At 42.1% G+C, this 27593-nt stretch overlaps 3 protein-coding genes across 7 annotated transcripts in view; 2 read left to right on the top strand and 1 right to left on the bottom strand.

Annotated features, from left to right (window-relative positions):
- The first annotated feature begins 143 nt into the window (after positions 1–143).
- casp8ap2 (caspase 8 associated protein 2) lies at positions 144–9829 on the top strand. Of its 2 annotated transcripts, none has more exons than XM_017453768.3 (10): positions 144–212; positions 797–890; positions 2045–2125; positions 2285–2391; positions 2483–2557; positions 3022–3137; positions 3240–5869; positions 6068–8525; positions 8654–8753; positions 8860–9829. In XM_017453768.3, exons 2-10 carry the CDS (start codon positions 836–838, stop codon positions 8920–8922), a joined length of 5685 nt encoding a protein of 1894 aa, XP_017309257.1. In that variant the 5' UTR covers positions 144–212; positions 797–835; the 3' UTR covers positions 8923–9829. The 2 variants fall into 2 exon arrangements, with proteins under 2 accessions (XP_017309257.1, XP_017309267.1); XM_017453778.2 differs by having other exon boundaries at positions 169–295.
- Positions 9830–10770: 941 nt separating this feature from the next.
- gja10b (gap junction protein alpha 10 b) lies at positions 10771–13534 on the top strand. The gene is made up of 2 exons (XM_053686582.1): positions 10771–12228; positions 12979–13534. The coding sequence occupies exons 1-2, from the start codon at positions 10807–10809 to the stop codon at positions 13015–13017; spliced, it is 1461 nt and encodes a 486-aa protein (XP_053542557.1). The 5' UTR covers positions 10771–10806; the 3' UTR covers positions 13018–13534.
- An 8309-nt stretch (positions 13535–21843) lies between these two features.
- The window catches only part of bach2b (BTB and CNC homology 1, basic leucine zipper transcription factor 2b), a 101098-nt gene continuing 95348 nt past the window's right edge, over positions 21844–27593 (bottom strand). For all 4 annotated transcript variants that reach the window (XM_053686568.1, XM_017453925.3, XM_053686574.1 and 1 more), the window contains exons 4-5: positions 23674–23880; positions 21844–22714 (exon numbers count right to left, since the gene is read on the bottom strand). In XM_053686568.1, coding sequence (XP_053542543.1) covers positions 22238–22714; positions 23674–23880 — 684 coding nt within the window. In that variant the 3' untranslated portion in view covers positions 21844–22237. The remainder of the gene's footprint in view (positions 22715–23673; positions 23881–27593) is intronic.

Genomic DNA, 27593 nt, shown 5'->3' with positions numbered 1-27593 from the left:
TATTATTTTTTTTTGTGGTTAATCCAGAATAAACATAATACAAACGAGAACACTTAAACAACACGTAAACAGGTCTTAAAGCTCTTAGCGTTCACTGAAAACCCCGGAAGTATAGAGACCGCGGGAAAATATCGTCACTTCCTGTTTTGCGAAGCGGTTCGGGGTTGGCGCGATTGTTTTTTGGAGTAAGCGGCGATCTACAGCAAAACCGGGTTTGTTTTTCAATCATCACGCGGTCTAAGTTTGGTGGCACAACTTTCTGCTTTTGAGGTTTACAGCGAATTCGGTTTAAGATGTTCGTAAAGAGTTGTTTTATTATTATAATTGTTTTTTTTTTTATCAAACGCTTTAGTTTACACGGCTAGCTAATGTATCAGGCTGTAGCCCTAACGGATCCGTGCTCCCTTTCCAAGTGCACTTCTACATAGTGTACACTCCCAGCTGATGTAGCCTGTGTAGTGCACTATGAGATAAAGCCGTGTTTATTAGGATGTAGCCCGTGTTAAGCTAATCTAGGTGAATGTTAGCTGGCAGGTTGTCAGTTGAATGTAGGTTCTTAAACACACACACACACACACACACACGCGTGTGTACCTTTTTAAAAATGTTTTTCCTCATTAAGTGTTAGCTCACTATCTGCACAACATCTTTCTACCTTTATCTGTGTTTTTAAAAAGAAATATTTTGTAAAGAACATTTAGCATCTAGGCTAGTAAACTGCCAGCCTGCTTCTCTTTGTTGTTGTGGCTCCAACCTAAAAGTTGGCATTCTCATTAACACATTATGTCCCCTTCAGACTTCTCGAGCAATGTAAGGCGTGTACTGACTGACAGAGATGGAGACGAGCACCGTAGATGAGCTTTATGGTGATCTTGCTCAGGGCCATCATGGTAAGATTATTACACACAGTCTAGTGATGCTTGATGTTTTGAGAGGATTGACAAGAGTGTGGTGGTTCTGTAGGAATCCCGCATGTGATAAACTGGTGTACACGTTATTTAGGGTACAACATCAACGTCAGAGCGGTCGGTCATCATCGTCATTATCATCATCGTCATCAGATCTGATACAGCCATCCTCACAGACTACGTTGACATGCATTTGGAAATCGAGCCGTGCTGTAAACGCCTCGATCCGATCGCCCGATTCAGATTAAGACGATATTCCGATTCCCCAAATTCCGACTCCCACGCCTGGGGTATGCCTGTTTTAATCTGGAAATCTGTTGCATGTAAACCCCTCATTCAGAAAATCTACTGAAAGGAGATATACGTGCACACTCGGTCCACGAGGAATTGTGGGTATTAACGGCATCTTGAATCTCGGTGGGAAAGGAAAAGCACACGTGTAGATAAGGACATATTCCGATGCCCGCACGGATATAAACGTCGTATTCGGAATACGGGCGCGACCCGAATACAGACGGAATTCGACGTGCACGTAAACCGAGACGAATGTCGGCAAGTTTTTTTTACTCAGCGTCGCGGGCGATCGGATATCTGTTGAAGGAAATTTTATTCACAGACTTCAGAGTTTGAATAGCTGTAAATATAATCGATATAAAACAAACAAACAAACAAAGATTCAAAATATATATTACCCACGATACGATAACGGTTATTTCATATCGCCCAGCCCTGTTACTTGTTAAACTTACACTACTGTACACAAGTGTATTAACGCGTACACGTGGCGTTATTTATAGAGACTAAAATATAAGCCAGTTAAGTTTCTGTTTGTCTTCTTGACTGTTAAAAAAACATGCAAATATTGAATATACAAAGGAACGCACACATGGCAAAGTAAATTACTAACGCACTGGATTATTTTCAAATTTAAGCAACGTGACCGAGCTAATAACACCCGGACCGGAGGTTTGAACCGTAAGACTGATAATCAGTACTCGATTCCGTGTGATCATATTCATTCGTAAATACAGTCTCTTAATCGGGCTTTGTTTGGTGAAAACTGAGCTACATTTGCACAAAATCTTTTTTTTAAAAAAGGAGGGAAATTATTTAATCTCCAACCCTGATTTGTTTAGATTCTGTCCTGCATTATGATGAAGACTCTGTGGATATTTATTCAGGACTTGAGGACAGTCCCAAGAAAAATACAAATAAAGGTGAGCGTACTTATTATTATTATTATTATTATTATTATTATTATTATTTACAGTAAAGACAGGCGTGTGATTTAAGCTGTGGTGTCTCCTTCATTTGGAACGTTGAGAGGCCTGTGCCGCTGTTGACCGCGTCATCTCGGTGTGTTTGTTTCTCCTCAGGCAAGGACGGCGCTTTTCTTTCACCTACCAGGGCGAAAGAGTCGATGGATTTGTATGAGGAACTCATCACCGAAGAGCGAGAGGAGAAAGACGCTACCTATAACGAGGTTTTAATCCTTTTACGTTTTAATGCTAACGCTAACGCCGTTCTCGTTCAGGCCGATAACGAGTCGAACCTCTTGTCGGATTTCGTTGCAGTTGAAAAGCAAATTCGTGGCGGCACAAAACCAAGTGCAGGATTTGCTCGCGAAGTTGCAGCAGATGCAAACTAAGGTATGTAAGTGTCTGTTTTTATTACGTGAGGAAGAAAATGATCGATGATGCGTGTGGCGTGATGAAGCGGCGTTACTGTTCTCATGGCGAAGCTGAATATTTTCCAATAACTAAGCAATTTGTCATTTTTAAAAACTTTTTATTAAGGAACGTGTCTTTTTTTTTTTTTTTTTATCCGTTTCTAGTTACATTTAACATTGTGGAGCTGTGTAAGTTAGCACTTGCAGTATATTAGTTAGAAACGCACGTTCTCTCACCATGCTCTCTTTACCTCTGTCGTCCTGTGCTGGTATAGAAAATGAATCAACGCCTTCCGACCAATCAGATTCGAGAATTCGGCAGCGCTTTTTGCATAGTAGAGTAATAGAGCAGTGTATATAATAATAGAGTGACGACGATGATGATGATTAAACTAATTAGTGGGAAGAAACAACAGATGTGATGTGATTTATTTATTGTTCCAGAACTCAAGTTTACACCAGGAGAACACTCTGCTGAAGAAAAACATATGTGCACTTATCAAAACTGCCAAGATGGAGATTGTTAGGAAGGATGAGGAGATAAGCAAATTAAGCAAAAGGTAAACAATCCTCGGTTATGATTCATTTGTCTGGTGAATTTACAATGTCCGTAATACACATCCAGAAATGACTACATCTTTCTTTACTGGACATTCCTGCAGATCGAGTTGGGGTAGTTTCCATCCGTCTGTGAAGGAAAGAGGACAAGATGCCTACAACAGGAGCTTGGCAAGGTTGAACAGCCCCGCTGGTCCTATAAGGGAGTCTCAGGATCTTAAAAGAGACAAGGGAGTAGCGGAGGTGTCTCAGGGAAGACCGTTAAATCAGCCCGGTGGTTCGTCCTCAGCGGATGCCACACCTTCATCGCCTTCGGTGCTCCGAAGTTGCACAAGAAGCAACCTTGAGAACCCTTTAACTCGGCAAAGTAAGGATAGTCATGGTTTAGATTCGCTGCCCAGCACCAGCGTACACGATCACATATTTGTCCGGGGTAATAGAATGTCTGGTAGCGGAGAAAGGGAAAGCACGAGCACAAACTCTGAGACTAGAACTAGGCAGAATGTTTGTGATGAAACGGATAGCAGGAAGGGAGCGAAACAGTCTGGGAAAGAGAGCACCTCCAAAGAGAAGGACGTATCAAAAACGGATAAAAACAGGTCCGAAAGAGAACCGAGAGAGTCTGCAAAAAGCAGTTGTGGATCAGGAAACGGTCAGCGGCAACAGCAAGACAATCCCGTAACGCTCAGGAGAACCGACCGCTCGAGGAGTCCTTCCTCTCGTCCGCAGCGCGCCTCCTCCCACTCATCCACCCCCGATGCGTCTAGATCGAACGCGCAGAGCAGGAAAGAAGAATTCCGGCATAAGCAAGGACAGGAAAGGCAGAGCGGACATACGGAGTCCAGCTGGAGAAGCGAAAAGGACGGCTCGGACAAGTCGCACCGAAAGACAGAGAAAAGGGGGACGAGGGAGCATCACAGAAAAGAGGAGCGGAGGCAAGAGGGTATGAGCAGTTCCGAAAGGGGACGCACCAGAAGTGACTGGATCAAGGAGTATGAGCAGAGGAAGTCTCAAAGTGAAGAAAGAAATCGATCCGATGAAAAGGATTGCAATAGAGGAGAAAGACGAGGCACGAGGTCCGAATCTAGCAAAGAACACGAGCGACAGAGTGTTAAAGATTTGCATACCACAAGGGGGGTGAGTAACAAAGCAGACAAAACGAGCGTCGACGACGGAAAGGACCGAAGCCGCGCCGACGTACGCGAAAATAGACGTCTGGCTTCGCCTGTTAAACCTCACCATAGTGCTCAAAATCTGAGAAAAGATCAAGATGACAAAAGGAGAACATCTGGCAGAAGTGAAGGGACATCCAGGAGCAAAGCATCAAGCGGTCCTGACGATTCCAGAGGTGACACCTATATGAGTTCTGACAGACATAGTGTCAAAGGGAGGAGCGATAAAGACAAGCGAATCGGCAGTCCAGACAAAGATTTGAAGAACGCTCCGGATAATGCAAGGATCCCCAAAATCAGTGAGGATGGGAGCGTTCAAGCGGACAGCCTCGCAAACGCGAGTGGAAAATCTCCAATGGGGTTAACCAGCAGCTGTAATGGTTCTGCCGTGCCAGAGGAGAGTAGTCCAAAGAGAAAATTAACCTTTATGGAAACTCTGAACCTGACCGTCTCGCCAATTAAAAAGCAAACCAACTTCGAGCAAGCTAAAGATCCAGTTCCTCCATCTCACGAGGACACCCTCGTAAGCAACTCGACTAAGGACGGAAGTTCGTTTGAGCCTGGAGAAGAGTTCTGCGTCATTGATGAAGTAGAGGATGACTCTACGGATAACTCCCTGGCACTCCTTACCAATACAACCACACAGCCGCATGACGAAGAACCACAGACCAGCCTGGAAGTCAAGGGAAAGGAACTTGAATTGCACAAAAGGTTTGACGGTGACCTGAGTGAAACTCTATCTGGGAAGATGGATGGTACAGCTTCAGAGATGCAGGAAGATGAATCCATTACAAAAGCAGATTTTCTGAATTCAGTTGTATGTCCCACGAACCTTTCTCAGAAATATGTGGTAGAGAAGATTCCTGAAGTTCCTGAAGTTCTTTTACTCCCTGAAAGAGCTAAACCAGTTGACAGTCCATCTGTTCCTTTAACTGACGTTCGCGTCAAAGAACAAGATTCTCAGGCTCCTGTGGAGAAAGACAAGGAGAAGAGAAGGATCGGTGCTAAGAATCCTAATGAAGAAGCCCAAATAGATGATAAACCAGAGGCATCAGTTCAAAATGACACATCTCAGCAGGAAGTCGCCACCTCTGTCATGGCAACCTCTACGGCCAAGACTTGTTCAAATACTGACCCCTCTGTTTCTCTGGAAGTTGTTTCTAGCACCGTCGGTATGGACAATAACCACCAAAGCAAAGAAACAATAGCTGTTTCAGGCATGGAGATCACACCAGGCCTTGAGAACCCGGATCCTTGTCCAGACCCACTGGTAGAGCCAAGCGTCGAGACGATTGACGTCAACACCACAGCGCGAGAGGAGGGAACACCACTTGAACAAGCGAGCTCCTCCGAGCCAGATTCCACAGAGAACGAGATGGAGATCTTCAGGCCTTCTAGGTCTTTAGTGGTGCCTCATGATGAAGATTCCATGATGCTGACCCTGAGCAACATTAAAGTAATTCCAGAAGCCATCAGTCCTCTTACGAGTCCAGTACGCCAGATAAAGAAATCCCAGCAGCAGCGCTTAGGAAAGGAGCCACATGTCAAATGTCTCAGCAAAGGTCAGTATACTATGGGTCTTCTGTATTCTATGGTTTTGAAAACAATTTTAAGTCCAAAAGGGTTCTTTTGATTTGTTTTACTGGGGGCAGTTTTGCTTAAATGTAGTCCAACATTTTCAAGTGATTTTTCAATTGTAGCTGCAGGTCAGATGTTTAGAAGTTATATACACAAAATGAATTTATTTACTTTTGTTTAAGATCTCTCCACGTCAGCCACTGTGGCAGATAAGGATGCAGTCAAGATGGACATGAACAAAGAAAACAAGAGACCCGATTCCTTAGTCAAGCCTAGCGTGCCGAAAGAACAGCAAGAGGCTCTTTCCACTACCGCTACCGAAGAAGACTTGGAAGAAGGGGAGATTATCAGTGAGAGTGATGGGGAAGGTGCTCTAGTCATTCAGAGTCCTCCCAACGAAAAAAGATCAAGCTTGAGGAATCAGCCCAGTCCCAGATCGCCACGGTTACAGAAAAAATCTCAAACGCCACCCGCTGTTACTCCCAGCCGCAAAGAACAAGAGAAAAACACTGCTTCTAAAGACAGTCCCTCCTCGAACAAGAGGCGTTTCAAAACCGTCACTGTTCCGCCCAGGGCGAACATTTCAACTTCTGCTGAATTTATGAACATGTTGTTGTTTATACGGTCAGAGTTGAGACGAAAGTACATGAAACTTCATAAAAACGTCACCAAACCAGCTTTTTCCTGCATCGCTGAAATGTCTCAGGCGTCTTTCACCGAATTTGTTGACAGCGTTAACTTTAGCAAATTCTGCAGTCATGGAAATGAAATCAAACCTCTGCTCAATAAGATCATCTCTTCCGTCATGAGCAAGGTCTCGAACAACGGCATCGTGAACCGTATCTTTGAGCAACGAGCCGAAGATCTCAAACAGAAGCTGTGGAACTTTGTAGATGGCCAGTTTGATTTCCTGTTTAAGGAACTGAAAGCAGGACTTAAAGGTGTTCCAGATCTTTCCAAGAATAAACCATCTTTAAAACGTAAGCAGTCAAATCCTAGGGCAGAAGAGGATTTAAATGTGGATTCGTGCAAGCTGCAATCTAAAGAACCTTTGAGCACAACTGAAAACAGACCACCTAAAAAATCCAAGGGTGAAGTCGAGGAAAGCGAGGGCCAAAAGGTGCAGGAGAAGATGGCTTATTCAGACAGTTTGCCATGTAGAGGCTTGGGTAGCAGTGGTAAAAACATAAAGGCAACCATGGAGGAGGGGGCCAAGGTACCGGAGGTACCCACACCTAACCAGTCTAATCAGCCACAAGGGGTTTCATCCTCTGAGAAATCTCTCCAAGAAAGTATCCCCGCCCATGAGAACAAAGCCTCCAACCATACCCGCCGTCTTTCTCACAGTGGATCAATACAAGACAGGGCAGACTTTGAAATTCTGACCGAGCAGCAAACGTCAAGTCTGACCTTTAATTTGGTAACTGATTCCCAAATGGGAGATATATTCAGATGCCTCTTGCAAGGGTCCGATCTGCTAGAGACTGGTGATAATCAAAACTGGCCACTCAACACCCCACGGAAAGAAGGTCAAGCCGGAGAGAGTCTCGTCGGCATCATGACACCCAGCAAAATGATAACGCCGTCGAAGCTCATCACAACATGGACATCCATTTCACCTTACAAATTTCAAATGCCATTAAACCCAGCGCTCCTTGATGAAAGCTGCATGTTGGAGGTCCCATCTAATGCTCTTCCTAACCAGTCTGCCCCTGCTGTGGCCACATCGAGCTCCCATCAGTCTTTCTCTATTTTGGCTGAAGATTTGGCCGTATCCCTTACCATTCCCTCACCCTTGAAGTCAGACGGCCACTTGAGCTTCTTGCACCCAGCCAGTGGACAGCCACTGACCACACCAAGCAACATCATCAGTGCCCACTACAGCGAGGATGCACTTCTTGACGAAGAAGATGCCACCGTGCAAGATATTCACCTGTCTCTCGAATCGGACAACTCCAGTAGTCCGTCGAGTGCCAGTGGAAATTGGGTGGCTACAAATTCACCCGTATTCCAGTTCAAACCAAACTTGCCTATGCAGGCAGAGGTAATGGAGAGGTCCAATGATCACTTTATAGTTCGGATCAGACATACTTCTCCTGGGGTACAAGAGGAACCCAAACAGGAACACAGAGAAACGCTGCCATCAGCAGAGGTTTTGTCCTCGCGTACATCGGATCAGAGACTGCCCTTGGCAGGTCAGCCTCAGGTCACCTCAAATCAAGGAAGCGAAGCTGAATTATCAAACAAGAACACCTCAGATGGTGTCCTTGCAGGAGGCAGTCCAGCCACCTTGCCCAAAACCACCGAGAACCAGATCGAGCAAGCTAACGAACATTCTGATACCACTGGAGTCACTGCTGCCACAGAACCTGAGCATGAGCTGAACAACGCATGCCAAAGGGTGTCCAGGAAGCGTAAAAAGCATCATTCGGGGCCAAAATCAAAACGTTCTAGAAGAGAGAAATCGCAAGACAATCAAGAAAAGCAAAGGCACAAAAAGAAGTCAAAATCGTCCAAGGATAAAAATGAGAAAACTCCATCAAAGAAGATCAAGACTCCGTCTCCTCAGTTGTCTCCGAACAGTCTCTCTGCAAAGAACGTCATCAGGAAAAAAGGAGAAGTGGTGGTGACCTGGACCAGGTGAGTGTATTTTAGACTTTGGCTGCTCTAGCTAATGTTGTGTCCACAGTTAGTCATTGCCAAGAATTGAGGAAGTAAAATGATTTATTATTATGTAAAAAATTATGTATTTTTTTTTTCTTCAAAAGGGAGGAAGACCGAGATATTCTTGTTGCACTCAAAACACAAGGAGCTTCTGCTAAAACATTTGCTGCTCTGTCATCCAAGATGGGAAAGTCACAAGCACAGGTATTTAAAAAAAATTTTTTTTTGTATTTATTAACTAACTACATCTGAGGTAGATTTGAGATCTATAGCCAATGCTTAACCTAACATCGTTCCTTTCCTGGTACAGATTGAAGAGCGGTTCACCCAGCTCATGAAACTGTTTAAGAAGAAGGAGAAAATGGAGAGCTGAGCCATTGAGGCTGAAGGATAATGGCTATCTCTTCTTAATCATGGGGCACGTGCCTCAGGCAAAGAAACCAGCAGAATGTTCTCATCACTGGACAAGCTGGAGTGGGTTTTTTTTTTGGTTGTTGTTTTTTCAGTGTTATTCTGACGAATGAAGCACTGTGAAATAATCTACAGTACTCTGGGCGAGAGTCATTTTTTTTTCTACTTTGGCGCCTTCGTTTAAGTTCATAGGTCACCCATAGAGTTCATTTAGTGTCATTTTATTTCAGTTAAGGTGGAAATCAGCTGTTCGAGATGAATAACAGCGAAAAGGTTCTTTACAACTTAATGTCTGAACAAACTGAACCTGAGGTGGTTAAATGGCTTTCCATTGAAGACACTGGAGTATCTTTCGCCTAGTACCATCTACCTCTAAGAGATGCCTGAATGAGAAGTATGAGGTGGTGTAAAGCCTGACATACCATATACCTGTGCTCAAGAAGTCTTTTAATTACCCAGAAAATATAAACCGTTACCAACATTATCATACAAAAATTGGGTCCCTTTTTTTTTGTGCATACTTCTCAAGGATTTCAAATAAACATGCATATAGTTCATGCCAATTCATAGTAGTTTCTTTCAAGTTAATAATTGCTCGGTTGCGCCTTTATTTTTTTTGCTCTCAGTCTCATTATCCTGTACTCAGGATAACTCAGGCCTTCAGGCTTGTCTTGTGTATATACGATAAATGTGAGAGTTATTGGAAGGTTTTTATTATGTACTAAATTTACAGCATTTTTATTTTGTCCCGAATGCAGAGATTGCAAGACAGCCTTCTTGTCAGACGTCCTGTTTGAATAAATATTCTGTAAATATTGTAAAATGCAGGAAACTTTTTCACGTTTTAAAATAAAGTTAATTTATTTCAAGTCTGTGTCAAAAGCTTTTATTCATCCTACTGCACTGTTTACTGATTTGTGTGTGTGTGTGTGTGTGTTCATTGTTTTCATTCTTTATGTAAAACTGAAAAATTTGATTTCCAGTCTCCTTAGAATATATCTTGGCGCCATCTTGGATTTTTGGTGTAGCAAAAAATGGCTTGTACTATAGCGGTTCAGAAGATATTGCCTGAATCATCTGGTTCTGTAAGCATCACTCATTTAATTTTATTAATCTGACTATATAATGTTCGGTTTTAGGCGTATAAACTTAAATATGAGTCCACAGTTGGTTTTGGAATAATGCTGCAGGTGTAAAAAGCAAGACAGGGTTAGAGGATTCAGTGTTAGATGTTGATTCATCCCGGACAGTGAGGAAAGGAGTTTACTTTAGTGCATGGCCCTTAAAACGTCCCGCTTCAAAATCTGAATCTACAGGGGTGACTAGAAAATGCCCCTCCCCTTATGTTTTCAGTGACCGAGTTGTGCAAGCTATTGCCCTGAGGGTGCTGTCCAGCTGCCCACAGATCAATAGAAACCCTGTATTAGTTCATAGCGTGCTTCAGGTCTGGGAGTCATTTACTGAAGCTATGCCCAGAGAGAGGAGCTCACCTGCTTTAAATAAGGGAAGAAATTGGTGGTGCACAGCTATCGTTGTGTCCGTCATAATAACGAATCAGCGCTGAGAGTCATCTTTAAAACAGTCTGAATCGTGTAAGTCTTTCTGTTTTGTTTACTCTTAGAAATGTCCTCAAGGTTTCCTTGGGGTGGTCATAGTTTTAGGAGCATGTTCTGGAAGGAAAACCCTTGTTTTTGGGGTACTTTTAAGGGTTTCCCCCAGAGAGAGAAACTGTAGGACCACTTTAGATGTAACTTTTTCCCCCCCTTAGACTGTATCTACCTCCTTAACCAAAAGCTAAGGGTATGTTTTGCACTCTCATACAACTTTAGGCTATGTGAAACCAAAAATGGGTGATTGGAACCTTTTGGGAAGCATCTTGGAGGAAGTTCACATCCATTCCACCATTGTGGGCAAAATCTGGCTGACCATCCTCTTTATCTTTCGCATGCTGGTCCTTGGAGTTGCTGCTGAGGACGTCTGGGATGATGAGCAAAGTGAGTTTGTGTGTAACACGGAGCAGCCCGGGTGCAAGAATGTCTGCTATGACCAAGCTTTTCCCATCTCCCTGATCAGATACTGGGTCCTGCAGATCATCTTTGTATCCTCACCTTCTCTGGTGTACATGGGCCATGCACTGTACCGGCTGCGTGCTCTGGAGAAGGAGAGGCATAAGAAGAAAGCCCAGCTTAAAATTGAGCTGGAGGGGATGGAGGGCATCTTTGATGAACACAAAAGGATTGAGAAGGAGCTGAGGAAACTGGAAGAACAGAAGAGAGTCAGGAAGGCCCCTCTGAGAGGTTCCTTACTGCGTACATATGTGTTTCATATTTTAACCAGGTCAGTGGTGGAAGTGGGCTTTATACTGGGTCAATATGCCCTTTACGGTATCAGACTGGCCCCACTGTACAAGTGTGAGAGAGACCCGTGTCCCAACATTGTGGACTGTTTTGTGTCCAGGCCAACAGAGAAAAATATTTTCATGAACTTCATGCTGGGCATTGCTGGGGTTTCCCTCTTCCTAAACATCTTGGAGATCTTTCACCTGGGAGTGAGAAAGATCAAGCAGAGCATATATGGCAATGTGCATGGTGGAGATGATGAGAGTCTTTTCAGATCAAAGAAAAACTCCATGGTGCAGCAAGCATGTGTCCTTACAGACTGCCTGCCACAGAAATATGCACACATGACCCAAACATCCTATGCCATAGTGACCGATGAGCAGATGGAAGCTTTGCCACCCCATATGACCACTGGTCACCCTCTGCCCATCCCTGAGGCACAAACCAGTGATGCTCCTGGATCTGAGCACACCAAGCAGCCACGTATCTCAAGCCAGAGTGAGTTCCAGGCCAATGGTCAACTAGGGGCCACAGAGCGGCTTTCCACCATGGACAACCGTGGCCACTCTTCCAGCAGCGACGACTCCGGACCCAAGGTATCCGGCCCTCTGAAGGGTGCTTGTCAGCTACCTCGAGCGTCCCTCAGAGCCAGCAACATCGAGATCTCAACATCCCTTCAGAACTCTGCACGCAAGCAAAGTCGGGTGAGTGCATGCAAGGACCTGAGTGAGGAGAGTGATTCGCCAGAACAGTACCCCACAGGTAGGAAAGCTAGCTTCATGTCCCGAGGGCTTTCTGAAAGCAGACTGGCCATTCAACTAGACAGTCCAGTGTCCAAAAGCGACTCAGAGTCAGAGGCCAAGCGGCTAGCTCAGAGTGAAAGTCCTGCCATGACCCCTCCACCTGCCGGTGGGCGCCGTATGTCAATGGTAAGAACCTATTCTCAGGACAAAAAGGTCATCTGCATGAGGTGTATGTAATGACAAGCACTCTTAAAAGCTTCAATCTAGAACCATAAAGCATTTGGTTTATCCCTTTAAAATTCTGTTATGTACTGTATCTCGACCAGAGAGGGCTTTTATATTTTAGACTAATTAGAGTACTTTAAGTAAGGAATAAAGCATAACAAGGGCCTGCTCTTAAAGGAAAATAATCAACAATGTGGTCGTGTGATGTGGCATTAGTTCCTGTTCCCACCCGGAGCTGATTAGTTTCCTATAGCAGCACATACTGAAGTGCTTTATTCCTCGTATACCACAGCAATTTTCCAACTATTCCAACGGCCAGCACTACTGTCATTGCTACTGTTATAGAAGATTAATCAACACCTGCTGACCAATCAGATTCGAGGATTCGGCAACACTGCACCATAAGAACCCTTAACAACCTAAAGAACCTATTATTATTAGTTCTAAAAGTGTAACTGTAAGTGCGATTACTTTACCGTAACTGATTTTTTAATATGGGTACCTGTTCAAATATGTACTGTTTGTGGTGTAGTACTATTAAAGAACAGATACATGTTCCGTTAAAAAAAAAGATATGAACATGTATTTTATATTATTTAGTACACCTACATACATCATATGAATCAGTGCATGTGGTGTATTTCCATGTAATAATAATAATAATAATAATAATAATAATAATGAGGTCTTTAAATTTGTTCCCTCTTTCAGAGCATGATCCTGGAGCTGTCTTCCATCATGAAAAAGTGAACTCTTGTTGAAGTGTCAACCTTTCAAAACACCAAAAAAAAAGTGGGTCATCACTTTGGTTTTGGCTTTCACTTTGGCTTCTGGTATATATATTAGTTTGTGTTCTGTGTAAACAGTTAGTGTCCATTTGCACAGAGCTTTGCACACACACACGCACTTAATTAGCGACAATGGAATTTTTGCACATAAAAACTGAGCATATTGCACGTTCAAACCATGCTCGAAGACCACAACTGTAAACGTACTATGAACTAGAGCCTTAGTTTCATTCATATGGACTGTATTTTGAATGAAATGATCAATAATTCTGTGGAAGTCGTCTTGCGAAAGTGGACGATATTATTCTTTGGAGATATATCAACACTGAGATTTGACTTCATTTATATGGTCTTCCTGTCTTAAAAAAAAAAAAGCTTTTTTTTTTTTCCCTCCCTTTTTTTTTTTTTTTTTTTTTTTTTTAAACTTAATGCAACCTTACCATCTGGTCTTTGTTCTTTTTGGATTACTGTATATTTATTTGACATGGAATTGTTCTAAACTGTACGTATGTATGCACCTATGTCTTCTTTTGAAATGTTTTGACAGGGACATCGCACTTCTCACAACACATTGGACATGGTTTAAAATGTCCAACGCTAACTCCACTACTAAAACGACATTTCACACAAACGTGTCCACTTAGAACTGTTATAAACGTCGGACTGAAAGTTGTTGGCCTTTTGTGAGGTTTTTGGATCGGCTGTGTAGCTTCCTGAATTAGCTTCAGTCATCAATAGCTGTGTTCTGAACAGCGGTATTGATTAATATCCGGGAACCACAGTCCTCATCAATATACGTCAATACAAATGAAGTTCAGACACACACATTATTGCAGTCTGCTGAATATGCGACACATTTTCTTATCTTTGGTCTGTTTTTGCACATAATCCAAATCAGTGTAGTAGCAACAGTAACGTCCTTCATCTCCTATAGGTGTAACTCTTGACCCTGGGGTCACGTTTATGAAATTGTAGTTCATTGACTAAGCGATGTTAATGGAAAATAATCAATTTCTGCAATTAACATCACATCCCTGAAGCGTCTTGTTCCTTTTATACCGCAGCAATTTTGCGAATGATTACAAGTTTGAACTTATTAACGAACAACACGTCATACTTGTAACCATTTATAGTTACACTGAATGATGTGGAAGGTCTGCGAGACAAGTTAGTGTTATGAATGATGTTGTAAACAGTCATCCCCTCAACGTCGTATCTCCATTAGGACGATAACGAGGCAAAAAGTACAATTTGTCATGCTGCAAAGAAATTAGAAAAGTGCAAACTCGTAATGAAGACTATTCTGTGCTGGAAAACAAACTCAAAACTTCCGGCTGATACAAAGTTCTTACACCGGACACTCCTTCCATAAATGTTTAAAAGAAAGAAAAAAAAAAATCAACATATCAATGACTACACGTTTTAAAATCCTTATGGACGTTGTTGCTGTCGAAACAATAATGTGTTACTTAAAGTAAGTGCATTAATATGAACCTGCAGCTAGAGGGCAGAAAACGAATCCATCTGACCAATCAGAATGGAGAATTCAATAGCACTGTGTTGTAATAGGAATTATCACACGTTAATTTTCAAATCTGATTCTCATGTCATAACGGTAGCTTTCCACTGACCTATAACTGCAATATTGCGCACATCCTGCATGATTTGAATATTTCCAATGTTTCAGTGTCTCCATTATTAAGTACTCCATTATTAAGGATCTCAAACGCTTTAGAAATACAAACACACACACGAGCGTCCTCCATAGATGGGATAAATGTAGCACATTTTCCTCGATAGATTTCCTGCGCATCTGAATAGGGGGGGAAAACAGAAAGGTAGTACATGATAAGTTTCTTTATTTCATAAACAGAAATGGTGTCGACAAAAAATCTGTCATTTATATAACACTAGCAATCGAAATGCATGAAAATGAATTCTGCACAATACCGTATTTACAATGGTTAAGTCATTAAATTTATTAGGTTCATGTAGCATTTAGAAATGGAAAGGAAAAAAAAAAGAAAAAAAAAGAAAGAAAGTAAAAACTCTAACGGCTATTCCCAAAATTGACAATATTAACACAAAACAGTCAACTAGAAAAAACGGGAGATAGAGAGCAAGCAAGGGAAGAACGGGGAGAAAAAAAAAACAAAACAAGAAAAAGAACAAACAAAACTACAAGCCAAAGAGCTATTACACTAAAAATGATGCACCGAAATCTACTAATACAATAATCTGTGTAAAAAGCATGTAGAAAAACACCTGATGTGGTTTGCTGATACAGTCGTTGACCAGTTATGAGAGGTATGAAGGATTTCACAGGTAGATAAGAGTGAGAGAGAGAGTCCGCTCTGCTAGTCGAGAGATGGGGGAGGGGGGGGCCCGGAGACCCCTGCATACACACGTTTCACGTCAAGGTGAACTATGGCCTCTGCAAGTTCTAAGGCAAAAAAGTCGGAGGTGCACTTCTATTCTTCTTACTTTGAAACATCCCCGTCGGGTGAAAAAAAAAAACCAAAACGACAAACTCCAAGAAATAAGCATAGTTATCAAAGGACATTTGTTTTTCTTTTGTATCCATTTGGTTAAAAAACATACAAAAATGGAAAGAAAGAAAGAGAGAGAAAAAAAAAAAAGAATACTAAACCTAGCTATCCAATCGAAACTCACAATTACTATATACATGGCAAGTTTGATTTGACTCGTTAAAAAAAAACGCGTCACCTTGTCTTTGTAAACATTTTTGCTGTTCTACTTTTTCCTCGAATGAGCTCAGCCTGCATGTCCCGCCAAGATAATATATAAAGTTGAGCGAATTGTGAATAACAAGGCAAAGATTTTTCTTCTTTTTTCGTCGATGAGGAAAGCTTTGGAGAGCCAGTGTCAATGTTTCAAAGAAGCAGCACGAAACAAACGAAAATCCCCCAACCCTAGTAACATTATAACACAAAAGCTTAGCTTGTACTTCCTTTATAGCCTTTACAACTAATGCAAAAAAAAACAACAACAACAAAAGAAAAAAAACAACAACATTGCATTGCCGTAGTTTATTAACTGCAGATTAAAAGCTTAGTAGACAATTTTTTTCAAGTTCAAATAATGGAACTTATTCATTTTGTTTCCTTTGAGAATCCACAGCCCTCGTTTTTATTCAACAATGTTTTGTGCAAATCAATTTTTTTTTTTTTTTTTTAAATTCGTCAATTATTAGCTTAAAAACCATATATAAAAAAAGAAAGGTTTACGACCCCATTAGCTTTTCTTCAGAAGACATTCTTTTTTTTTTTTTTCTTTTTTTTTCTTCTAAACATGAAATAAAATCAAATAAAGTGTAGAAATCAAAATAAAAGTCATTGGCACGCACCCTGAGACAAGATACAAGAGCAAATGTGTCACTGTTTAGATGATACAGCTTGGACAAGTCAAACCAAAGCTGATCGACGTGATATCTGAAAGACAGTAGAGATGAAACCGATGAGCTTATTGGATTTGTGAGGTTGCTGATATAAGCCAGGTTGTGAAGACACACCACGCTGGCAGACGTTTTGAAAACTTTTACTAGCAGAGACAAAACCAAAATCGTTATGGTTCAGGCATGAATGCTTCTGGGCTTGCTTCAAAATGCCAGTCGTTCATACCGGAGTGACCCCTCGGCCCGTAAGGCAAAGCGAAACGAGTTTGCGCACTATCCGGAAATACGCTTATGCATTCAGTGCTGCCCGAGAGACCAACGCAATACACACTCCATGCATTTCAATACTGTTTTTAACACACCGTTATCGTCCATGACAAGCTGCAATGCATAAGAATAAGGGTATGATTTAGAACTTGAACCACATTGGCCTTTTGCAAATTGCAGGTCAGCGGTCCTGTGCAGATGAACATAAATATACCTACATGATAGCTCAGAGTCCAAACACTAATCCTGGAGAACTTCCTGTCCCGCACATTCGAATGTTTCAACTAATCAGCCAATGACGTGGGTGTGTCAGAGCAGACAAAACACTGAAATGTGCAAGGCACGGTTGGAAACCTGCGCTTTATCGTAAAAGATGTGGGCGGGGCCTTCTTTTTAATCCCAATTCCACTTGTTCCTCGAAGAATTCTGACCAATCTTGCTCGCTCCTCCAGTTACAGTTGGTGGATATTGACCAGAATATCAGCAAATTAGCAATTTAAATCACAGCGACACTAACTAGGGTGAAGTACTAAAGATATTACTAAAGTATCAATGAATGAGCGCTATAAACAGGTCAGAGAGAAAGAATTGAACATCAGCTCCTGTATTATAAAGCATTTTTAATCGACCTTCTTGTTTATTATTGGCTGAGAAGACTGACGCTCGGGAATCTGTACAAATTTCACCTCGATAAATATGGCCTGAGGTGAAAGTAAACGCTATTTCCTTGACGTTTGGTCTGACTGATGGAAAAAGCAAGGGAATCGACATTTGCGATTGCTATAGTTAAACTGTAAATGCTGACACCTCTGTGTTAGACTTTCGAGCTTCATATCTGATCTCCTGCATGAAAGAAACCTGGACTTTTTTGTCAGGGTCCCCAAAACACACCTCTCAGTCCGTACAGGATTTCACAGCATTTGTGCGTGTGTGTGTGTGTGTGTGATTGTTGTGGCCAAAAGCGCTTGATTTTGCTGCGATTTTTTTCAAAATTTGCGATGCAACTTGCAGAGTTTTTTTCTTGTGGGAAAACTACTCGAATCGGCGAAATTGAAATCGCGGCGGTGTTTGCTGGTAAATGAGACCTTTTCGCCGTACTCATGACGATATCACAAATCTGCGGGAACTTTGAAAAAAAAAAAATTTAAAAATAGCAAGCTCCTGCGAATACTGCGGTGTTTGCTTGATTTTGTGTTCATTTCCGCGATCGCGGAAACCCTGGACGGACTGCCTCTACTTTATAAAACACGTATGTTACGTCCAGCTTAATCCACAGTTTTTTTTTTGCTCTTTTTGAACAGAAAGCTGTGTCAAATAATAATGATAATTTCTGGGCAAACCACGCGCCTGAATTCCTCGAGGACTACACAAACCTGACTTTAAAAAAGTAATACAAATATTGAAACGTCCCTTAAGTTTGAGATTTCAAATGGCAAAAACAAAACAACAACAACAACTTGGGCGTTGTTAAAAACAGTATTGTAATGCAGGTGATCATTCCAGTAAACTTTTGAAACATTCCCTATATTCCTTAAAAAGTCCGAAATTCTCATCCAACGGCAAAGTAGACATAATTACGCAATGTGCTTATCTAGCGGAGCGTCATGCTTTCCACGCTTAGTCTACCACTAGTAGTGTGAAAACAAAGCTCCATTTATAGGGATGGTTTGCATATGTGTGCACAGACGTCCGTTCGGACCTTGTAAAAACCTTTAGTTCCTTTTTCTTTCTTTTTTTTTGTACCTGATTAGAATTTCGAAATACTGTCAGTATTTTAGAGAAACAAGGGAGCGAGAGCAAAGCTAAAAGTCTCGAGAAGAGGAAAAGAACAAGTAATCTAAAAAGCGAGCGCACAAACTAGCAATCACAACAAGTCTAGATCTCTAAAACGCTACAACAGAGCACTCCATCCAGTATTAATGTGTGTGCGTGTGTGTGTGTGTGTGTGTGTGTGTGTGAGGGGAAACAAATTGACAATCCAAACTGTCAAAAAGATCAAATTCTTAAACACACAAAACCACAAAAAACGAGCCGTATACAACTCCTGTGGCTGAATCAGAATGACCTAAATAATATAATATAATATAATATAATATAACACGGGTCGGAGAGTTATTATTAAATATACACTATTCAAAAATGAATCAATGGCAACTTTACCTACTTATATAACACCAAACAGAGAAGCTTGTCCGAAATTCTGGAAGCTTCTCCAAATGTTCATTACTATTGCTGAGTTACCTTTAGGATTCCAGCAAGTACAAGAAAATGATTTCATGTATATATATAGAGATATATATATATATATTTTTTTTTTGTCGATCGATGATAAAGGTGACTTAAAAATATCTGCATTCCTTCAGATGGAAACGTCCGAGGGTTTCCGTGAAACACCCCAATGACTAGACAAACTAGAAAATATACAGGCAGCATGCAAACCCTATCACGGATAGAAATCTCTGACAAATATACACTTATCGGGCGAATACGTAACGATTGTAGAGGGCTGATAAATCCCCGTCGAAGTTCAAACGTATTTATTTGTATTTTTTTAGGGTTGAAACCAGAGCTCGAATTTAGCTTACTAGACTCACAAATAATCAAACGTGCGAATTAGACACTCTCTCGTGTTGTAGTGTATTGCGGATTTTTTGGTTTTGAGTTCTTGGATATGGACCTCGTTACGATTATAGCCAACATTGAGCCAAGTATTGAACGATCTGGGCTATCTTTTGGTGCGCGCTTTTAAGTGCGCATGATAAGTGCTTCAATTTCAGACTTTTTGGGTCCTGAAAGTGAAATCAACCCTTGAGGAAGTGCTAAATGGTCTAAGAGTGCACCGAGATGAAACAAACAAACAAACAAACAAACAAACAAACAAACCAGGAGTCCATGATCAACTGGTTTTAGAGCAGAGGTCCAAAAATCAGAGTCCACAGAGACCTCGATTAGTTTGATCGTGTATTAAAAGCTCACGTAATTTTGTCGAATCTTCGTAACTTTTACAGAGCCATGCCAAATGTATCCATAGCGAAAATTTTCTGAATGTAAGTCAGTCGTAGTAGCTCCTACAATCAATGAAAACAGTTTGGATTAATATAATCCTCAATACGAATCCTTAATGAATAGAAGACTGATGTGGTGATGGAGTCGGACATCAGATACACAATGTTTTATCCCAGTAACGCCGGGCACACGGCGGGAACACACCCTGGATGTGACGCCGGTCCATCGCAGACATGTATCTGAAACATTACGCAAACCGAATACTGAGATATTTCAATTCCATAACGTCAAAATTTGTTTCAAATGTAAATAATAGATTCGTGAATTAGCGTGTTCCGCGTTAGTAGTGGACTCTGGATTTTTGGACGCGATCGCATACGCTCTTAAAGAAAAAGAGTTCGTTTAGCACCAAGATTCTTCTGTCCGCCCTTCAGGAGGGACCCTTAGGGTTCCCTTTCAGAAACTAGAACCGATAACCATCCGAAGAACCCTGAGGGAACTCTACACACCAGCTTGGGTGACGTGACTGATCATGGGATGGACAGAGTAAGTGCCAGAAACAAACATGGGGTGGGGGAAGATGCGAATGATCATTTAGCAGAGCTCACGCACCATTTCCTGTTCCTGGAGGAACACTCGATACTACAATCTAAAGTTTTGACAAAGGTAACAAATGTTTTCCTGCTATTATGCCTTTCTGAAAATAACACCGAAAACATTCAAAGAAGCTGTTTTTGGGTCTTCATGACCATACAACTACACACACACACACACACACACACACAGCATCTTTAAATACTGACAAGTAAAAAAGAAGGAAGTTCCTCTGTGGAGATGCGGCTTTTTTCACATTTTGGCGGGGCAAATCTTTAAGAAGTCCAAAATGGCATGTTATGCGAAGGTGTTCTACGTTAAGAAAGTGTATGAGAGAGTGTGATATGTATGTGTGTGTGTGTGTGTGTGTGTGTGTAAGGCTGTGTTCCTGAGTTTTAAGCACACCCACCGTCGCAGGCTATTTCACTTCACGCAGGAAACAGCAACAGAAACGTTTTTCACTTTCGCAAACAAAATGCGAAAGCCGCACCCAAAAAAATCTGAAAGGGGGGAACCAAAAAAAAAAAAAAAAAGGGGAGCACATCTAAAGCACTACCTGTACAGGGTCACCGATACACTCGCCATGCTCCGTACTATATACAATACTCATTCTGCTCAGCAAGCACTTGTACGTAACCACCAAAAAATTTGGCTATTGCTGATGCGAGGGGGAAATTAACCGTCATGAAAAAGTCTAAATCCGGTCGCTTTTTTTTTTCTTTCTTTTTTTCCTTTTCCCCGTCTCGTTGTTCATCCTCCTCCATTTCAGTGCTGTCAAAGGCAATAGAGGAATGTTTTTTTGTTTTTTCGTTTCTTCCGGACAGGGCCGACTGTACAAATTAAGTGTTGTGGAGACACTACAAATGTGTAACACAGAAGACTTATTTTTTTTTTTTTTTGCATATGAACATTTACAGTTTAGCTGCTGTAAAAAAAAAAAAAAAAAAAAAAAAAAAACAACAAACCCCCCCCCCCCCCCCCCCCAAAAAAAAAAAGAGAACCTGTCATGTACATAATCTGTATCCTTTCCATGAATTACTATAATCGAACATTCAGAATATTTCCTGAGTTTCCTGAATTTGCCGTGGCATCGAAAGTGAGAGAGAGAAACAGTTAGCCACTGAGAGAGAGAGAGAGAGAGAGAGAGAGAGAGAGAGAGAGAGAGAGAGAGAGAGCACAGAAAAATCACTGGTGTTAAATCAATCTGGTGTAGCTGCACAGTGTAGGCTTTAAAATGTAACACTGTAGGTGCAAATTTAACACTGCAGATCTTACTGCGAGGAAGTGAAGACGAAGGAAGGATAGACGGCTAGGGAGAGAAAGACGGAGAGATATCGAGCGTCTGCTAGGTCCGTAGAGGCTTGGATGTGAGATGTGGTTGGAGCCGATCCCCCGTGAGCTGGACTGTGACCCGGTTTTTCACTGACGGAGGTCAGTGGCAGGGGAAAAATGCGTAGCACCATTGAGAGAGAGGTTGTTTTTTGTTTTGTTTTTTTTCTCTATATATTCTTTTTTTTTTGTTCTTTTTCTTTTCTTTTTTTTTTTTTTTTTTTTTTACGCGAGACTCTTCAGCCGTGCCTGAGCCCGAGAGAACCTGGAGTAACAGTATTGCTGCTGTTAAGACAACTGTAGTGTCAACCGTTAAAAAAATAGGCAAAACGAAAAGACACACACGGAAAAAAAAGACATAAATATATAAAAACAAACAAACAAACAAACAAACAAACAAAAAGATTCATAGAACACTGGCAGAGGCTGACCATCTTAACACCCCATAAACTTTCAGGGGTTTGTCAGAAAATGTAACGAAATTAAATAATAAGAATTTTTTTTTTTTAAAAATAATAAAAAAGGTTAAAAAAAAATTCAAAACAAACAAACAAACAAACAAACACTGTCACTAGGCACAGTCCTTTCTCGGCTGTTCGTCAGTGGTACATTTATCGGTCATCTCCTGACAGAAGTCTACTGTCACCGTCTGATTGGACTGTTCCAAGGAATGACCTGCCTCGATGTAGGCGGAGCTGGATGACGTCTCCTCCCCCTCGCCATTCCCTACGTGACACTGGGCTGCTGCTGGTGCCTGGTGCGTGTCGTTTGTAGTAGGCGGTTTGACGAATTCAGGTTCGGGCGTGGCGGCTCTGGAGTTGGTGGTGAGGTCGATGCTGGTGGGCGGCACTGACGGGTGGGCGGGGGAGGTGTTGTCGGAGGTGGGCCTTAGGACGGGGCAGTAGTGATGGAGAGACTGGACTTGCTCGGGGCTCAGTGGGACGTCCCGGCACACCTCCTGAGACAGGCAGGAGAAATTCTCCCACAGCTCGCCCATGCACGCCTTCAGCTGATTCCTCTCAGTCAGCAGCTTCTCCTTCTCACATACCTACCCGCCCACACACACACACACACACACACACACACACACATATACATATATATAAATGAAATACGTAAATTGACCCAACTTTGGACGTTACTGCATGGTGTTGCCGTTTGGCAACAATTCATTCATCTCCAAATGTTTGATAGGCAATAATACAAAACGACCATTTTCCTATGTAACTGGAAAAGGCAGGCTTTAACTGAGACATGAAAAATGCCGTGTCACATGACCAGGATTTTTATGACTTTTTCAAGACTTATTCAAAACTGCTTAAAGGAAAAAACTGCAACACTATCTGAGATGAGTTACGGTTTATTTTTCGTCCTTTAAACACGTTTATATATTTGGAGTATTCTGTTAAATGGTAAAATGTCATCGTTGCCATATGGCAACAACATGCGATAATGGAACTGTAGTACGTGCGTTCATGATCTGAAACAGGCCTACGTAGCAAAGCAAAAAAAAATAAAAACCCACTCGGAATTGTAACCCCGTACATTTTGTGTTATTTCTGACATACGCCGACAATTGACCAACTTTCTTTTCAAATTTTTTTAAAATATATTTTTATTGCTTCAAGTAATAACAATCCATGTTCTAATATAAATGTAATAATTCATGAAGTAGAGGGCTAAAGAATATGTCAATATTTATTATTATTATTTTTTTTTATCCATTTAGAGTTACGGTTACAAACAAGTTAGTTCCTGTTATCACTGTACATCGTAGCAGGAGGCTTTCCTTCAAGTTCAATCTAATTTGAACACGAAACCAAATAAAGTAAAAAGCACTTGATTTGTCTTAGAAACCAATTTCATCCAGGGGGCTTTATTAAAAATGCCTTTTGAAAAATCTTTCACACTTTTGAATGGGACTATAAATTAAATAGTCGGCAAAATTAAATCAGAAAATTATTATTATTATTATTATTATTATTTAGAGATGTTCTCCTCACGTACCAGTTTGCGTATCTCGCACTCCAGGTTGAGGATGCAGTCGAGTTTCCTCTTCCGGCAGCGCTGGGCGGCGATGCGGTTTTTACTCCGTCGGCGCACGTCGTGGATAAACTCGAGCTGCTCTGACGTCAGCTTGTGCATCTTCACCATCATCTGGAAATCGTTGCGTGGAAGATTTGTGATTTGATCGACGGGGAAAGGAAGCTTGATCTGCAACGAGACACGCGTTCGCTGATTAGTCTGGGCCGCGATTAGGACGGAGACACGGCAACGTACCGAACCCATCAACATGTGACTGTCACCATTAAAGCAAGTCATTTGGCATTACTGGAGTTGACCTTATAACATTCACAAATCAAAATACCTCTTTTATGGACAATCTTGTTATAACGTCGCACGAACAAAACCGACGCGGCATCTTTTCTCCTAGCTCTATTATTGGCTGTTTTCTGTCTCGTCCGGTTACAGTTACGTCCAGTTACATGACGCGTCGTAGTGAGGAGAAATTCCAGCGATTCAATTCATTCGGTTTAGCTTATTAATGAGCCGACTCGTGACTCCCAAACAGTTCAGGTTCATGAACTCTCAGGTTGCTTTCTGATGAACTACAACGACAGACAGTGCACTATTCACGCTTAAGAACAACTCAGCTGTCGAGAAGTGTTTTTCATGGAAATGTTCAATTAGACTACAACACTAACGACATTATAGTGAAGACCATTTTCGACAGGTAGGAAACAAAAATTTTTTAAAAAAAAACAAACCCCTGCATAGCATTTTGGTGATAGCAGTAGTATACTGAAATTCTCATTTTTTTTAATATAAAAAAAATAATAAATAACTCTGACTTCTTATCTCAAATGTCTGAGTGTTACGCAAGCCCTAAGAGGCTATGCAGTATTATTTTTTTCCGTTGTCAAAACTCACTTTCCCACTGCAAAAACCTACAATCTTAAATATCAAGCTGGAATGAGAGTGAACGCCCTGACACTGACTCCTTTTTGTTCTTAAACCCCCAAAGGATATTTGCTTTCAAGTCAAAATCATAAGCTTTTAGCTTTTGCAGTTCACTTTTCCCACCACAAGAGGGCAGCAGTGATCCACAAATCTCAGCTTTACTTCACACCTTAATCATCTAATTCCATCATAGGTAATGAGAGTAAAAAAGAGAGAGAGAGAGTACAGAAAAGAACAGAAAGTGAGCATCTCTCCATCTGTCAGTGTGACCGAGGCAGACAGCAGCCGGTTACAGGAAGCGGAGAGACAGCTGGCTCACTCGTTTCTTCCTCCATCTCTCATTCACGCTCCTGCTGGGTGATTACTAGCAGGGATGAGTATGCAAATCCATGCCGTTAACGAGCTGGTGCTACAGGGGATGGCGGCACAGTCTGCCTGACCATATGACACACACACACACACACACAAATCCATACACACATACACAAACTCGTACACAAAACAGTAGGAATGTATTCTCCGAGTCTGTTTGATAAGAACATCCTGATTTGGCAGGTATTCTGAAGCCCCACACCGATAACTTCCCTCAGCAGATGAGAGACAGAGAGAGATGGAGAAAGAAGAGAAGGAGAGAACGTGAAAAGAAGAGGAGAGCAAAGTGTCCACGTGGGTTTCATCTGGGTTCTCCGTCTCTCTGGGTTCTGCCGGTTTGTGGACAGGCACTGGGGCAGACTTTGAATCTACAGGATAAAGCTTTTGGGTTGCTTCAGGTTCGGACTCCATTTGAAGCTGACGAGTGGCTCGAATCGTATTCAAATTCTCTATGAAAATGTACAACTTGTTACACATGGCCACGTGTTCATAATAAGAGGTTAGGCGTGGCTGGTTCTCGATGTTTTGAGAATCCCCCCCCGGTTATACGATCTGAGCTAAAACATTTCGAAAGGCTGCGACAATCTGCAACAGGAGAACCCGCGGCCCTCCGAGGCGAGACTTAGGACTGGAGAGAAATGGAGCGATGAGTTCACTTCGGGGGGTGGGGTGGGGCGGGGGACGTGTGGGGCGAGGTGTCAGAGGGAAGTCTGTATTTAGTGCAAGAGATGACAGAGTGAACACTTGCGGCGCTCGGATTCAGACCTGCTGTGCATTCTCGCACGCTTCCTACACGCTCGCGTTCCCTTCTCTCAAAGGAGCGCCGCTCCGGAAATGGGTCTAGACTGAAAAACTAGGTCTCGTTTGTTACTCCGAGCATCCTGGCCCATTTCTCTCGTACAGCTCGGACAAATGAGGGATTATGGGAATGCGACGGAGGACCAGAAAGGTCACGGGGTCGTGAGTAACACACCTGTCTGAGGCTCAGGAGTCGCATCAGCCCGGGATTCGGTAACAGATGAGCTGCGTTTCGTTTCACTCTTCAGTAACGAGGCTCGCCGTGACACAGATAAGACTGAGGACGGAAAGCAGGTAGATTTTGTCCCGATTTACTTCTTCGTTTGTTTTATCCGGCCACATTTCTCAGCTCAAGGCAGAAAACCTTACAGAATCTCTCCTCAGCGGATGACTAATGAGAGAACTATGTACAAACACACACACACACACACACACAAACTCCTAACAGCTCTCGAAATCGTCTTGAATGCGTGCGGTTAAACCCTGGTGACAGTCGAGACAGTGACTGGGAGATGAAATTGCGTTTAGAGCAAGCTCTCTGGCACGCACCTCGTGCGGTTTTCCGATTTTACCCAAAGAGCCGTCGCACAATAATAACGAGACCACAGTCGGCTCATAGCGAGAACAAGGTATCGACTTCACTGCTCACTTCCTCCGAGCAACCCTTAAGGGGTTAAATTATCTTGCAAGCCAAAAGCAAGAGTGAGCACTTTCTGATCACGCCCACGCGCTGATATTGATACCGCTCGCAGTCTGATGTACAGACAGACAAACCCAGGACTTCCTGTTTGCTATTCCATTGAGATTTTACAACAAGATAAGTGTAAAAAGTGTTTTAAACACTTACTACATGCTGTTTATACGTATATATATATTTAACGCATGCGCTTGTTTTTGTTTGGGGGGGGGGGGGGGGTCATCGACGACGGGTTGGTGTGAACTCGAAGTTGATGACTTTCCGACACCGGCGTCGTCCTGAAGCGTTTTATTCCTCTTTACACGGCAGCGACGCGCCAAACGATTACAGCGTTTTTATTTATTAAAGGACGACACGACTTTTAAGCTAGGTTCGGTGTTGTGGGACGTAGTTCAGAGAAGCTGGGGTACACGGGAAACTCCCTCGGAAAACGCGAAATCGACGTCTTCTCAAAGAAAACGTCACCGCACACTCTTAAAAAGAAAGGTTCCAATTACAACGACCCTTTACTCTCAAGTTCTTTGGAGAACCATCTGTTTACCGGTGCTTCAAGGAGCCCAGAAATGGTTCTTCACAGCAGTGACATAAGGAACCATGTTATCACATGTTCTCTAAAAACCCTTCATTGGTGCTGTGAGGAACCAAAATAAGGTTCCAGATCTACAAAGAACCTTATAATGATTCTTCACTGATCACAGATACACAGTGAAATTCTTCGCTTCGCACATCCTAGCATGTCAGGAAGTTGGGGTCAGACATGATACAGCACCCCTGAAGCAGAGAGGGTTAAGGGCCATGCTCAAGGGCTTGAACCCCCGACCGTCCGATCAGTAACCCAGAGCCTTAACCGCCAACCCACCACTGCCCCAGTTAACCTGCTAAGGTATAATACCCTGAAGAACACTGCTCTGAAGACCCTATAACGAAAAAAAAATCACTTCTTTAATCTCCCCAGAAGCTTATATTCCAACTCAAGAACCCCTGTACGATGAAAAATGCTTTTTGACAAGAAGAAGGTTCTCGGTACCTGTATGGTGCTGTAAAGAACCACTTTATTTTTAAGAGCGTACCGATGATTACGCACAGTTCAACGTATCAA

Source organism: Ictalurus punctatus, chromosome 2 (assembly GCF_001660625.3).
Source record: "Ictalurus punctatus breed USDA103 chromosome 2, Coco_2.0, whole genome shotgun sequence".
Taxonomy (NCBI): Eukaryota; Metazoa; Chordata; class Actinopteri; order Siluriformes; family Ictaluridae; genus Ictalurus; species Ictalurus punctatus.
Note: the sequence above shows the minus strand (reverse complement) of the source record. Positions and strands in the feature narration are given on the sequence as shown.